Genomic DNA, 13711 nt, shown 5'->3' with positions numbered 1-13711 from the left:
CTGTGAATTTGTCACAAAGAAAATATCTGAAATCAATAATATCCTCACACTCACTCATCCCTCCACAGAGAAAAACAGTTTCAAGCTGATTTTGTGTTTGGTATCAAGTTGGAAATAATGATTTAACAATTATTATTAACACTTTCTATTGTTTTATCTCTCTCTGTCTATTGTTGTTTTCTTTGTTTTCTTCTCAGCATTGGTGGCACAGTGCCGATCGTGTACTCCTACTTCTCTGAGTTTCTTCAGATGGACAAGAGAGGAGAGCATCTGTCCTGGTTGTGCATGTTTTGGATGATTGGTGGGATCTATGCTTCGTTCACAGCCTGGGGAATCATACCCAGATATGGTAATATATATACTTTTTTTTTTTTTTTAAGTCAAAGGGAACATATATCAGATTCTAAAGACGTGTAAGCAGCAGTCAAGTCCGAAACAAATACCCCTAGAAATAAAGTATACTGTATCGTATCGTATCGTATCGTATCGTATCGTATCGTATCGTATCGTATCGTATCGTATCGTATCGTATCGTATCGTATCGTATTGTATTGCAAAAATGAAGAATAGATAGCTGCTTCTTAGAATAAAATTAGTCATTGAAAATTTTTGTCTGGCCTTGCAAGTAGGAAAAGGGAGATCTAATTGAACGATAATACAACAGACTGTGTAATGACTGTGTCTCGACTTTCTTAGGCTGATTTATAAACTAAAAGTGACAGAAAATGCATTTTATTTGATATTCCTTTGTAATCTACATGGCTCCCTTTACAGGGATAATTCTGCACATTGAGGTGATTTAGCTATTTACTTTAATTGTTTAATCCTGGTTATTGATGCATTCTAGTAAGACTCTAGGAAATATGTGTTTAAAGTGTGTCCCCTCATCTTTACTTAAACACTGGTACATTTTCAGCTCTTCACTGGCCGACTAAACTAAGTTTTGAGGTACCATGCATAGAGAAAAACAAATGGGCTGTAGGACTGCTGTTTTAAGGTGGTGTGGTATGATCAGGAATCATGTCATGTGAGTGAAAACGTGTGTGATTGTGTTCACAGGCTGGGGCTTCAGTATGGGCACTGAGTTCCAGTTCCACAGCTGGCGGGTGTTTGTCCTGGTTGCGGCTCTTCCTGCGATTGCCTCTCTGGTTGGACTCACCTTCATGCCTGAAAGCCCTCGCTTCCTCCTGGAGGTGAGTCTGTGGAGATGACACCCAAACTGAAAATGGGGGTGCAGAGAAACGACCAGCAGTCCACAGTTCACATGGCTCTGAGGAAGTCACCAAACATTAACAATCCTGTGTAGAAATGAACTAAATTAAGTCTGTGGTGTTGTGTGTGTGTGTTGATGCAGAATGCCAAACATGATGAGGCCTGGATGATCCTGAAGCAGGTCCATGACACCAACTGGAGAGCCAAGGGGCAGCCTGAAAAAGTCTTCACTGTGAGTTCATGTCGCTACATGCTACATATCCAATATAATACAATACATATGACATAATGATAATTCACATCACACTGCAGTACTCTGCTATAGCTGCCAAAACAACTTCTCTACTAGCCTTATGGGCAGGTTCCAATCCCACTGCATTTTCTGCTTGTTTGGGCACTGGAAAACACTGAATCCAATTGTGTTTTGTTGGAGTTGAAACATAAAATGTTACGCGGCAGTGCCTACAATTACTGCAAAAAAAGAAAATAGAGGAGACTGATGACACATGGGGTGTAAGACTGTTGAATCAGAGTATGCAGAGGTAGACAGTGGTGATACCAGAAACGTTGTAAATATGATGCTTCACAGCCATGTGCCCTCTTGTTGCTAGGTACTGTACATTTTGGAGGAAGATGCACTACAGACTGTGTATGCAGGCTCCTGCAAAGGTGCAGGGCTATGCTAACATATGGCGGATGCTCCAGCGTAGATTCAGCATAGAGGTTAGACAACCTTTTTTTTAGCCATTTGTCCTGAAGATGAAGACACACACTTCATTATGTTTCAAGATTATCATGTGAATCTTGTCTTGAAGAGTGCACCAGTTTTAAGGAGGCTGTGATCCTTGTGGTGTGGTAAGATGTGGTATATAAGTATGGCACTCTTCAGGTAGCAGCTGCAGCTTTGTGCCTATGATCTAGTTGACATTAAGCGTGTTTGCTATTGCTTTTATCAAATGGTTTCACAGGCAGCAATCATAATTAGACTCCAACACATTATAATTCTGTTCTTTTAATATGATTTTCCGGACATTTTCATGTTTACCTTGTAGCTTCTTTGTTTTTTCATTTGTCATGTTGTGTTTTGTGTATGCCGTTGTCTCTGATTCCTGAAGCCAGTAGGTACATAATGTGTTGTTCTTGAGAATCCCCTGGACAAGGATCAGCTCTTATTGTTTCTTCTTTTTTTCAGGTGACTCATATCAAGGCTCCAAAGACTGCAGAAGATGAGTTTATTGAGATCCAGGCTGCTACGGGAACAGCTGTGCAGCGATGGGCTGTTCGCTCGCTAACACTCAGTAAACTGGTGTGTAAACACTCACAACACAAAAACAGAGTGCTGCTGGCAGCATGTGGGTTCAGTGGTTAGGACTGTGGTTAGGACTGAGGCCTCAGAGGAGGTAGATGTAGGCTTTATTTCTCTCTGAGTTTGTCTTTTTCCTCCCTGAGTCCCTAAGACCATCAGACCACAGGACATATAATGAACAGTCACTGCTGTTGTTCTCTGCCAGTAAAGGCCGTGATTGTTCACTACTCTACAATAACTGGAGTCTTCACTTAATCACTTTTATTTATAATCAGTGGTTTGTTTCCAGTTTAGGAACCATGCTTTTAAACCCACGTTTGGAAACTGGGAATTACTTGGGTAAGAACAGGTTAATTAAATAGTACTCTAAAAACTGTCATGACTGCACAGGACTATTATGTAGAGAGTGACACAGTTCTCATCCTCAAACACTAAGGGCTCTAATTTCGTGGCGCAGGGGGCGCAAGCCTGACCGTCTGCGCAGAGATGGGTGTGACGGCGCACCAGGGGGAGTTGTCGGCAGAGAGTCAGGCACATTTTAATGCAATAAACAATCACAGCAATCACTATTTAATGTAACAGTCTGAACCAGCATATACATTTATATCTATATTAACTGTCCCGTCACATCTGATGTCAGATTAAAGCCGTTTGTCATAATGGAAAGTTAACCTGACGGCAGCTGGAAGTTTGATGCACATCTTGCGATTAAACAATAAACAGCCTTAACATCTGATACTGAGTAAATATCTGGTTCTCTCATTTCATTTAATTCAAAGAAAAGAGGGAGAGAAAAGACGAAGAAAAAACAGACAAAATAAATGTATGTCACTCAGGATTTACCCGTGATTTCCCATATTTCTCTGTTTTAGTCTTTATTTTTAACGTGATCTAAAAAGATGGAGTACATTATTGTAAGGAGGATGAGGTGGAGACACTGGGAGAGAATACAGTATATCACCAAAGGTTCTGCTATTTGGCGATGACAAACCAGGAGTGCAGGTGGATCAAAAGTATTCTGAATGGATAAGCCAGCTGTGTAACTGTCTCTTCATTTTGTACTCCTATTAATGACAAAGGAACAGATTAAATCTGTCCCGGGAGCTGGCCCACACGGTGACGCGCTTAGTGTCCTCTGATGTGCTCCGCTGTCTGTTCTCCTGCTGAAGGGACAGCAGCTCTGACCGTCTCTGCTATCGGGTCTTTCCAGCACACTTTTTGCAGTGGCGGGGATCAGTCAGACCAATCAGACGCTGCGCCTCAGCTGCAGGGCATTTAAAGGCGAGGAGAGGCGCTCATTTGTTTGGTGAAGACAGCGCTCGGCTGTGTGAAACCCACTCACGGCTTTTCTCCTCCCTCTGCCATTTTCGTGGAGGGAGGCGTGGACGCACTCCTCTGCGCCTTCAGTGTGCCTCTCTTGGCACTGCAGGAAACTTGCAAAGTGCACCGGTCACACCCTGTCCGAAGGCTGCCGCAGGGCAGGTGCGCCTGCGTCTGGTCAACGAAATTAGAGCTCTAAGTCTTTTTTTACTGAGAGTCACAGATTTTCAAACAATAACTGTCTTGTCCAGTTGATTTAGTGTTCACTGGCAGGTTATTAAGTTTCCCTGACAAGCACAACACAACAACACCCTGTCTTGTGTCTGTTTTATTTTTTTTTGGTCTCAACTGTCAAATTCATTTTAAGAACTACTGCGTGAATCTGAAATATTTTAGTTCCTTGTCCACAGCTGTGTGTTTTTTTCTCAGGTGTTGAGGAACGTGGCGTCTCTCCTGTCCGCAGAGCTTAGGTTTGCAACGCTCTTCATGGCTATTATCTGGTTCTGCATGGCTTTCAGGTGAGCTCACAGTCCTCGTACGGTTGTTCAGGAAAACAACACAGTTACAAGAAGTTTATTTAGACCAGGCAATAGAAATAACTACATCTCATTCTCCTGATACAAAAAACAAAGTACACAATTTTTCTTGGAGATGCATCCCCAAACATTTACCTACCTCTTTTTATTGTAGTTACTACGGTCTGTCTGTGTGGTTCCCTGATATGATCAAACATCTTCAGTATGAGGAGTACGCATCCAAGGTCAAGGTAAAGTGCACAACTAATAAACATACTCTGAAAAGAATTTGATCTCAACTACAGAGGTTAAATGTCAGTGGTTTGTAAATACCTGTGAGATCATTTCAAGTTCATGTCCCTGTTTAGGTCTTCCATAGAGAACGTGTGGAGAACTTCCATTTTAACTTCTCATTAGAGAACCAGATCCATAAAGAAGGGGAGTACATCCGTGACAAGTAAGTCTGAGCAGCTGTGTCCCAGCAAGAGGCACAAACGTAGGAAGGTTCATGTCGTTTCTTTGTTGGAAACACTTCAGAAAAAAAACATGTTCTCCTCAAAAGGTGCTTTGATAGAGAGCACCAAGGTGAGCCAAAAGAAGGATAACAGAGAGCAGCAGCTGCCTACTCACCCCCTCTGTGATACAAGCAAACCAAAAAGAAGCAGGTGTGCTGATGTTATTTATAACCCTCCACCACCACCATTCACAGGGTTACATAAAACTGTTCTTTGTAACCACTCTGAAAAAATAACCAATCCCTGAATTAATGATAGAATAAACTATATATGTAGTTTTCATTTGCTTAAGTTGTTCAAGTTTATTTATACAACTAAGGGATGTAAGGGAATGTGTAGTGAAGTGGTGGTTGTGCAAATTCAAGCCCAGACAGAGTGAGCAGGACCTCTACACAACGAGGAAGAAATCTCTATCTGTCATTTCATTCTCAGATATGTCAGTTTGACAAAATGTGTTTTGCATGCTGTGTTTTCTTTTGCATGTTACATATCCATAAAGCATTTGCTATATAATTACAGAGGTGTTAATTGCATATGCTAATGGATAAAACTGAAAACCATTGAGCCACACTGTGAAGACAGTAAACCTTGTACGGTTTATGAAGGCTTCGCACTGTTATCACGACTGTTGGATACCATGAGCAGTCTATACTATGATGTACACATACATATGCTAGAAGTTTCTCTACATGAAGTGGGTAAAGATACACCCCCTTATTTTGTTAAAGCACATGGATGACGCCCCATAGACAGAGCTGCTAAACTGCTCCAGTCCAAATGAAAAACTAGCAGCTTGCAGCTCCTGGTCTACAACAGACTGAATCCTGCCCGTTAGCAGCAATAGGATTAGAGAAGGTAAAGTTTACTTCCTGTCTGTGTCCAAAACGTAGGAAACAGTATGTAATCCAGCAGTTTACAGTTACAGCAGAGTCCACAGTGGCACTTAGCTTAGTTTCAGAGCTGTGTCTTGATACTCTGGCCAGATAATGGGGGAAAAAATAGATATTAGAAGTGCTCCAGTGTAACTTTATAATCAAAGTATTTCTATCCACTAATATTTTAGCAGACCTCGTTTTGAAGAAAACACTAAGTTACAGCAGATGGGTTTCAGGGTTTACTGTTCTCCAATGCTGAGGCGGTCATTGCACATAACAACCCGGCCTGGGATGTCACAAGCAAAGACTGCATGGCTCTGTCATTTACAATTGTATGTCATGACCCAAAAATTCCCCCACCAGAGGTGCCGCCATTATGCAGCCAGGGACTTGTGAAAGAGACTGAGTAAAGCTGGGTGACAAAATATACATTTTTTCTTTCGAGAGTCTAATCTCTTCTTGGCTTTCCCTCTGGACATTTCTTAATGTTCCCAAATAAACACTCAAAAACGGCAATTGTCAATTATCATTAAGCGTGACGTAAAGCCTCATTTTTAACCTCTAATAACAAATGAAAATGAAACTTCAGAAAAAAGAGGACTTGAAAACAAGGCAGCCCAATAATATCTTAACATCACCACAGCATACGGATGTGAAACCACAGCTCATCTGAAATGACTGGAGAGATGGGTTTTTTGATCTATACTGCAGCCAGCCACCAGGGGGAGCAGTTTTTGTAGCAACACCACTTGGAGCCGAGCAAAGTGGTATAAGTTAGAATGTAACTTAGGCTGACAGCTTTTATTGTGACAAAATAAGGGGACGTGTGTATAAAGACACTTCACTTCTGCAAGAGAGTTTTCAGTGTAAATATACAGTATGTCCCACTACTGTATATAACCTAACATGACTTTTGCAGGATTGTAACACAAAGAATGGGTTTTAACTATGTATTCACAAGCTCATGAATCAGGCCTTCATTGAATATATGATACTGCCCGGTGTATTATCATTATCGATGGTGGCCATCTTGGATGTATCACAGTTAAGCCCATTCAGGTCATTCTGATTCTGTGCTGCCACAACAATACAAGTGAGTCTTGTTACTGTTGGTTTGTGTGTGTGCTGCCCATCCCATCCCCATAGGTTCATCAATATAGAGATCAAGTCAGTGAAGTTTGAGGACTCACTGTTTGAAGACTGTCACTTTGAGGACATCAAGTCCACAGACACGGTGTTTGAGAACTGCACCATCCGTTCCACTGTCTTCTATAACACAGGTAGGTTCACCTGGAGCAGGAGATGGAAAGAACTGAAGAAATGTCTCAGCAAATTCAGGCGAAGCAGATTACAGTAAAATTCAGTTAAATTTAGGAATGTAAAACTTTTTCGGCTATCCAGAATCAGGTTTGACCCAACCCAAAGTTTTTTTCTATCAAAATTATCTACCACTGTGCACAATACCACCATCATGTTTTTCCCCCAGATATTTACCATATGCCATAAAATATGTACTGATGATTCTACTATGTCTTTTATAAAGTATATTTGATCTGGAATGGGACAACTTTGATAACATGGTAACATAACATGATTGAGAACATGGTGTAAAGACATTTCTCAGATATGACTAAGGATAAACCGATTATCAGGGCCAATATTTTGCATTTGGGGGCATATTGGCATCAGCCTTTTTTTTTAATCTGAAGGGCGGTAATGCTAATGTCAATGGAAAATCCCACTGGCGGGCTAACACAATTAGCAATGTGACTATCTTACTGTCTATGAGCTTACTTTAATTTCCACAGATACAAAAATCACTCCTCTTATCAACCCCCACAGGAATACGTTTTTCTGCCTCTTAAAAAAACAATAAGAAATGTTTTAAACTGCAGACATTCAGGAGCTGCTTGTTGATGCTTCTCTGCACAGAGAAGCCCTAGATGGTCAAAACATTTAAAATCAGTCATGTAAAAACCAAAAAGAAAATTAATTCAACTTCATAGCATGCCCGTAAAATGCAGCACAAACTCAATACTGTCCATTTTTATCGCAGTTACATAGAAATTTTGGAAAACTTTATTTACTGTCGAAAACTTGAGCTATTGATTTTGTAAAGTTTTCTTTTAACTTTATAAAACATGCTGCTAAGCCTGTGAGCTGTTAAATAAACATATGCTTGAAGGCATTTGAATGTTGTTAAGTGTTGGAGTTTGTATCGTTTAAAATTTTTACGCCAATATTTCCACTTCGACAGCAAATGAATACAGGCTTCAAATATGGGATGTCGGCCTCCTTGCCTACTAACAGTCAGTATCGGTATTGGCCCCAAAAAATCCATATCAGTCTATCTCTAGATATGACATATCTGGAAACTTTACTATTTTAGGGGAATTTAGCTGGTCTTGAAATATTAAGCTTTTCCAATAAATTGAAACATATTGTGTACATTATAGCTGTATGGTGGTGCAGTGGTTAGCGCTGTTGCCTCATTGCAAGACAGTTCCTGGTCAGACTGTGTGGAGTTTGCATGTTCTCCTTGTGCGGGTTTACTCCAAGTATTCTGGCGTCCTCCCACAGTACAAAAACATGCTCATCAGGTTGGGTGGTCTCTCTTAATTGGTCAAAGGTGTGAGTATGTATGTGGATAGTTGTGTGTCTCTATGAGTGAGCCTTGTGGCAGACTGTGACCTGTTCATAGTGTACCCCACTTTGTCACTTTGCCCAGTGACAGCTGGGATAGGCCCCAATCCCCCGTGACCCCAGAAGGGAAAACAGTAAAGATAATGGATCGATGAACACACCAAAGTTTGACAAAAATCAGAATATTGGACATATTTAACAACCAGAGAAATGATCAAATATTAATACAAATGAAGTGCAGCTTCAACAAATAAATCATCAATTTGTTTTTCTCACAATCAGCTCTTTAATACAATTCAAGTAGTTTTTCTCTATTTTAAGCATAAATGCTTAAAAAACATCTCATTTAAATTAATTTAATCTGTTTTTTTTTTATATATTTCATGTGTTGTTTCAATTGAGAAAGCTGTGAGAAACAAAGCTTGAAGCTAAATGAACAGCTTTCATGCAGCACATCATCAGAAGTGTGTGAAGTAGCTAAATATGGTTAGCAAAGTTACAGTTCACCGGCACATTCTCTGTCTTTCTAACCTGAAGAAAAGCAGTTCTTGATTTCTTTATCTATTTGAGAGCAAATATCTTAATGAAGTGTTGTGAACACCACAGGTCCTGTCATATTTGTGCTGAGTCTGCAGAATATGACCATGCTTATCCAAAAATGTGTTCATCATACACAAGTTTATAATAGTGATGTCCTCGTTTTAGGTTTGACTTCCATTCTCCACTGACTGAATCACCCAACATTAAAAAGTGGAAATGACAATGTGAAGTTAATTGTACTTGTGTCTGTTTTTCAAAAGGGTCAAACCCCTGGCAAAAAAATAAATAGATGAATAAATGAATAAACAAACTGTTGTTGATATGTAAGTGTGAGAAAGTAGCAGTACTACGCACAGGCTGTGACTGAAAATAATCAGGAGGTAGTTTGCACTGTTGTAGGGTTTGCACACTTCACATATGGATTTGTCTAAATGACTGTTCTCTATGGGCCTGATCGACTATTGGTGTGCGTGTATAAAAACTTGTGCAAACTTGAAAGTGCGCGCAAAGCTGATTTACTAACCAGGTGCACCTACAAGTTTCATCCCCTGTTTTAACATCTTCTTGTTTTTTGTAGACCTTTGGGAGGAGAAATTTATTGACTGTAAGATGGAGAACACCACCTTTGAACACAACAAACATGGCTGCCACTTGGACACCGTGGAGGAGAATGATGTTCTCATTTACCTGGTCAGCTTCCTGGGCAGTCTGGCTGTGCTGCCAGGCAACATCATCTCAGCCCTCTTCATGGAGAAGATTGGCAGGGTCAAGATCATAGGTGACATTACATTTTGTGAATCTGACTTGATAATGTTTTTAATAAAAATTGATTCAAACAACAAACTCAATCTCATTATGCAAATAAAAATATTGATTCAGATATATTTTCTATGATTTAATGTGAGTCTGCTCTGTCTGTGAACATCTGCCCTTTGGTGTGAGTGGATGGATACAGAACACTTGCAGATGAATATGTAACACATATCCAGTGTTTACAGTATTAACTGAAATAACGCTGTAATCCCCTCAGGTGGCTCCATGCTCATATCAGCTGGCTGTACCTTCTTCCTGTTCCTGAGCTTCAGCCAATCAGCTATCATCGCCCTGCAGTGCATGTTCTGTGGCGTCAGTGTTGCTGCATGGAACGGCATCGAGGTGGTGACAGTGGAACTGTACCCTACATCTAAAAGGTAAATCAGGACATGGTTACTATGAGAAAGTTTTTGGGGAGTTGGGAAAGTAAAAACCGTTTTTTGTCAGTTCGCAAAAAGCTCAGTCCTTACTGGGAAATTCCCAACTTGAAGCTCCCATATTATGCTCTTTTTCTGCAGTTTAATATGGATCATTGATGTCTTCATGAAATGGTAGTAACATGTTTTGGTCCAAAAAGCTAATAAATCAAGCACAGCAGCATTGTTTTCAGGCTCTCATAGCCCCTCTGTTCAGAACGCTCTGATTTAGTGGGCGTGACCTTCATATGTAAATGAGCCACCGCTGATACCGCCCCGCTCTTCAGCATCACTGAGAGCGGCGCCACGAGCTCTGAGTGCACAATGTTTAGAAAACAGCGAAGCTCGTTTACCGTAACAGTACAGGCTAAAACAACAGGCTAACTGCAGCTTAAGTTAGCATCCTGAAGCTAACACAGAGACAGGGGGGGCACTGAGGAAAAGCTCTTACATCTGCTCCAAAGTACACAGCATTTAAAATACTCACATTTCCAGGGTCTGAGGTTTGTTGGTGGATGGTTGGTAATGCGCCTGGATTCAGGACCAGTCTATTCACTAGCCCTCTGTTGTACTGTCCAAAGTTGGAAAAGCAGTCGGCCGTGAAGTGACTAGCACACACATGCACAGTTTTACTGAGTGTAGCTGGCACATTTCCTTGATAAATGAACTCTAGCCACTTAGTCTTGTCTTTTTCCGAGATGGGAAGCCTGTGCGTGGAACTATCTGACTGTTTAAAGCCAAAAACAGAGCAGTGATAGAGTGGGCGGGGAGGGGGTTCGGGGGTTCAGTGGTATCTAATCCGGTGGACCAATCAGGTCAGACTCTCTCCTGATTGGTCAAAAAAGGGAATCGCTGACGTTCGCAAACCCAGGAAATTCCAAACATCTCGTTTCAGGTCAGGATTTTACACTCACAAGCACTACTAAGTACACAAATTTCACTTAAAGACTTAATAAAGTGATTTTTGCATACTATGGGGAAAGCAAGAGTATATCTAGTTAAGGTTTTAATCTAGCTGTTGTCTAAAGCCTTTGCTTGTCTCTGTTCCTCAGGGCCACAGCATTTGGTGTGCTGAACGCCCTGTGTAAGCTGGCGGCAGTGCTGGGCAGCTCTATCTTTGCCAGCTTTGTGGGCATCACCAAAGCCATCCCAATCCTCCTTTCCTTCTGTGCACTGGTGTGTGGAGGCCTTGTGGCCCTCAAACTACCCGACACGCGGGAGAAAATCCTCCAGTGAGCTTTTGAGAGATCAAGCCGCTGACCAGGATTCAAATTGAGGAAGAGGCCAAAACAAATCCAGTTGGGAATGGTTTTCAACAACACCCTGCATTCCCAAAGAAATTGAGAATGGATTTAACTCGTCTGTAAATTTTAAATGTTGCTCAAATTCTTTCATGAGGACCATTTTCACATTGTACAGGTTTCACAGAGGAAGGGGGATGTCCTCTCATTGATAATGGCAATCAAAGAAAGTTTAGGGTTTCACTTGTTTGGTGTTCAGTTATGAGTCTGATCATTTGCTTTTCTTTTTTTTTTAGTTGAAGAGGAGGTGATTCTTTCAAGCTGCACTAGATTAACTAACCACAGGATGATGACGTGACTCAGAAAAAAAAAGCTATTTTTATATAAGTCTAGCTTAAGGCTTGAGTCACGTAAACATACAGCTTGTCTTGTCATTTACTTCTTGTCTTTCTGCCCTTGCATGATGAGAATATTACCATTAAGAAGCAGTTGTTTTATGACATAAACAGTAACTTTAATTTAAAGAGTCGACTCACACAAATGATCTGAACGACTGAGAAGATTCAATTCACAAGACTAATAATTACTGACGTGACAAGTTTTCTGGAAAAACCCAATCTGATTTGTAAAATTCACCACATGATTTTTGATTTGCCTTTTTTCTTTTCATCTTGTTCTATAATTATGAAGGTCATGCTTCTGGTTGTGTGGCTTTTTGTTGATTTATTTTTTGTCTCTGTCAAAGCTGACACTTTGCCCTGTCTGTTAATCGACACTAAACAGCAAATTCCAGCTCATAACCAGCTACAGCAGAGTTCTGTTGTCTGCATGGAGGACTTTTTTTTTTGTTCCCTTGCACAGTTTGATGTTAAATATGTATTTACTGTACTACAGATGGTTCTGTGCTGCGATGGGTTGTGTAAATGACTGCATGTTTGTCTCATGTGTTTTCTCAGCGTTGTTTTAATGTGTCTGACATAATGTGTACGTTTAAAGTGGTCTGATTGTGTTTTGTATCACTAAAAGAAACTGCAGCACTTTGACACTGATATGAGTACAAGTTGTTTTACAGGCTGGATATTGTTTTTTCCATTGAAAAGATCCTGCAATGTCTTCTAAAGGCAAAAAAAAAAACTTTTTTTTTTTTTGAATGAGAATGTTGTGTTTCTTACTGCCCAGATGAGGCAGATCGATCATCACTTCCACCTTCCTTTGATGTTTTTCTTTCCTTTGCTTTAATCACAATTTGGCTGCTAAAGCTGAAAAAGTGTAATGATGGATGAACCCCCCCCCCCTCCCTTTTTTTTTTTTAATTTTAATTTATTTTTTTGTTTTAATCTGGCATCGTCACCACTTCTCTTTAAGAACTCTCCAAAAGCTATACTGAGCAGTCAGGATGAACTTTAACTCATTTTTGTGCATGGCCATCAAGTCTCTCCTCAAACACACACACATGGACGCCCTGGTTAAAACTAAAACTGGGAAATACAGTACATGCAATGCAAAATAATATTTTTTGGCAGTGTAAAGTGATAGCATGACATGTGAGCAAATCCCTTTAATAAAAGTTAGTGGTATATAATTTACATCACTGCCTGAATTGTTGCTGATATTTTACTTTTTGTACATTAAGTGTATTTAAAACTCTCCTCAGACTAAAAGTGTGAAGAAAATATCAAACATACTTCAAGCTTTGTTTGTTTTTGACAATTTTTTGAAAACAGTCTTCAGACAGTGGTGTACTCTGGGTGTTTCAGCCACACAGGTGAAAAAACTGGCATCAGCTGTTTACCATCATGCAATGGCATGCAGGAAATAATAATTCATTAACTGTTTAAGCAGCACATGATGGAAGACCCTTTAGTGTAGTAAAAACTAACTGAAGCCTCACATGTTAAATCAAGGTGGGATGGTTAAATTTAAGGAAGGATTGAGGGTCCTCCCTCAGAAAAGTTTGAGCATGTCACCCTCTTATTCGTGGACGTTAGAGATCATTTATGCCTCAAGGTGTCATGATAATCAACTTTATGACAGGTTACAACAATCGTTATACATGTTAACCAAAAAGTAATAACTTCCTGCATGAAGCTAACATACTAGTAAGATCCAGTCAATTATTTTCAGACAATCATTTTAAAACTGAGTGTTTTAATGTGACTTTTCAAGGTGGTCAATGATAAACACCTGCAGACTGATTAAAATGGGGATATTGGCTGGAATTAAAGTTTTTCATGGGTTTGAACACAACTCAAGAACCACTAAATATATGTTTCAACATATAAAATTTATATATGCTACCACCCCCCGAGTACACC

The 13711-nt window shown here is 40.1% G+C and overlaps 1 protein-coding gene across 2 annotated transcripts in view; it reads left to right on the top strand.

The window, feature by feature from the left end:
- The window catches only part of LOC141796332 (synaptic vesicle glycoprotein 2B-like), a 60779-nt gene extending 47797 nt beyond the window's left edge, over window positions 1–12982 (top strand). For both annotated transcript variants that reach the window (XM_074677376.1, XM_074677375.1), the window contains exons 5-15: window positions 198–349; window positions 1060–1193; window positions 1355–1444; window positions 2405–2518; window positions 4268–4356; window positions 4529–4604; window positions 4722–4810; window positions 6890–7023; window positions 9504–9704; window positions 9957–10116; window positions 11208–12982. In XM_074677376.1, coding sequence (XP_074533477.1) covers window positions 198–349; window positions 1060–1193; window positions 1355–1444; window positions 2405–2518; window positions 4268–4356; window positions 4529–4604; window positions 4722–4810; window positions 6890–7023; window positions 9504–9704; window positions 9957–10116; window positions 11208–11391 — 1423 coding nt within the window. In that variant the 3' untranslated portion in view covers window positions 11392–12982. The remainder of the gene's footprint in view (window positions 1–197; window positions 350–1059; window positions 1194–1354; window positions 1445–2404; window positions 2519–4267; window positions 4357–4528; window positions 4605–4721; window positions 4811–6889; window positions 7024–9503; window positions 9705–9956; window positions 10117–11207) is intronic.
- The last annotated feature ends 729 nt before the right edge of the window (window positions 12983–13711 follow it).

The sequence above is a fragment of the Halichoeres trimaculatus genome, unplaced genomic scaffold, assembly GCF_033239565.1.
Source record: "Halichoeres trimaculatus isolate MK-OKI-2021-1 unplaced genomic scaffold, fHalTri1.1 fHalTri1_scaffold_10, whole genome shotgun sequence".
NCBI lineage: Eukaryota > Metazoa > Chordata > Actinopteri > Labriformes > Labridae > Halichoeres > Halichoeres trimaculatus.
The sequence above is the reverse complement of the archived record's forward strand: the minus strand, read 5'-3'. Positions and strand labels throughout refer to the sequence as shown.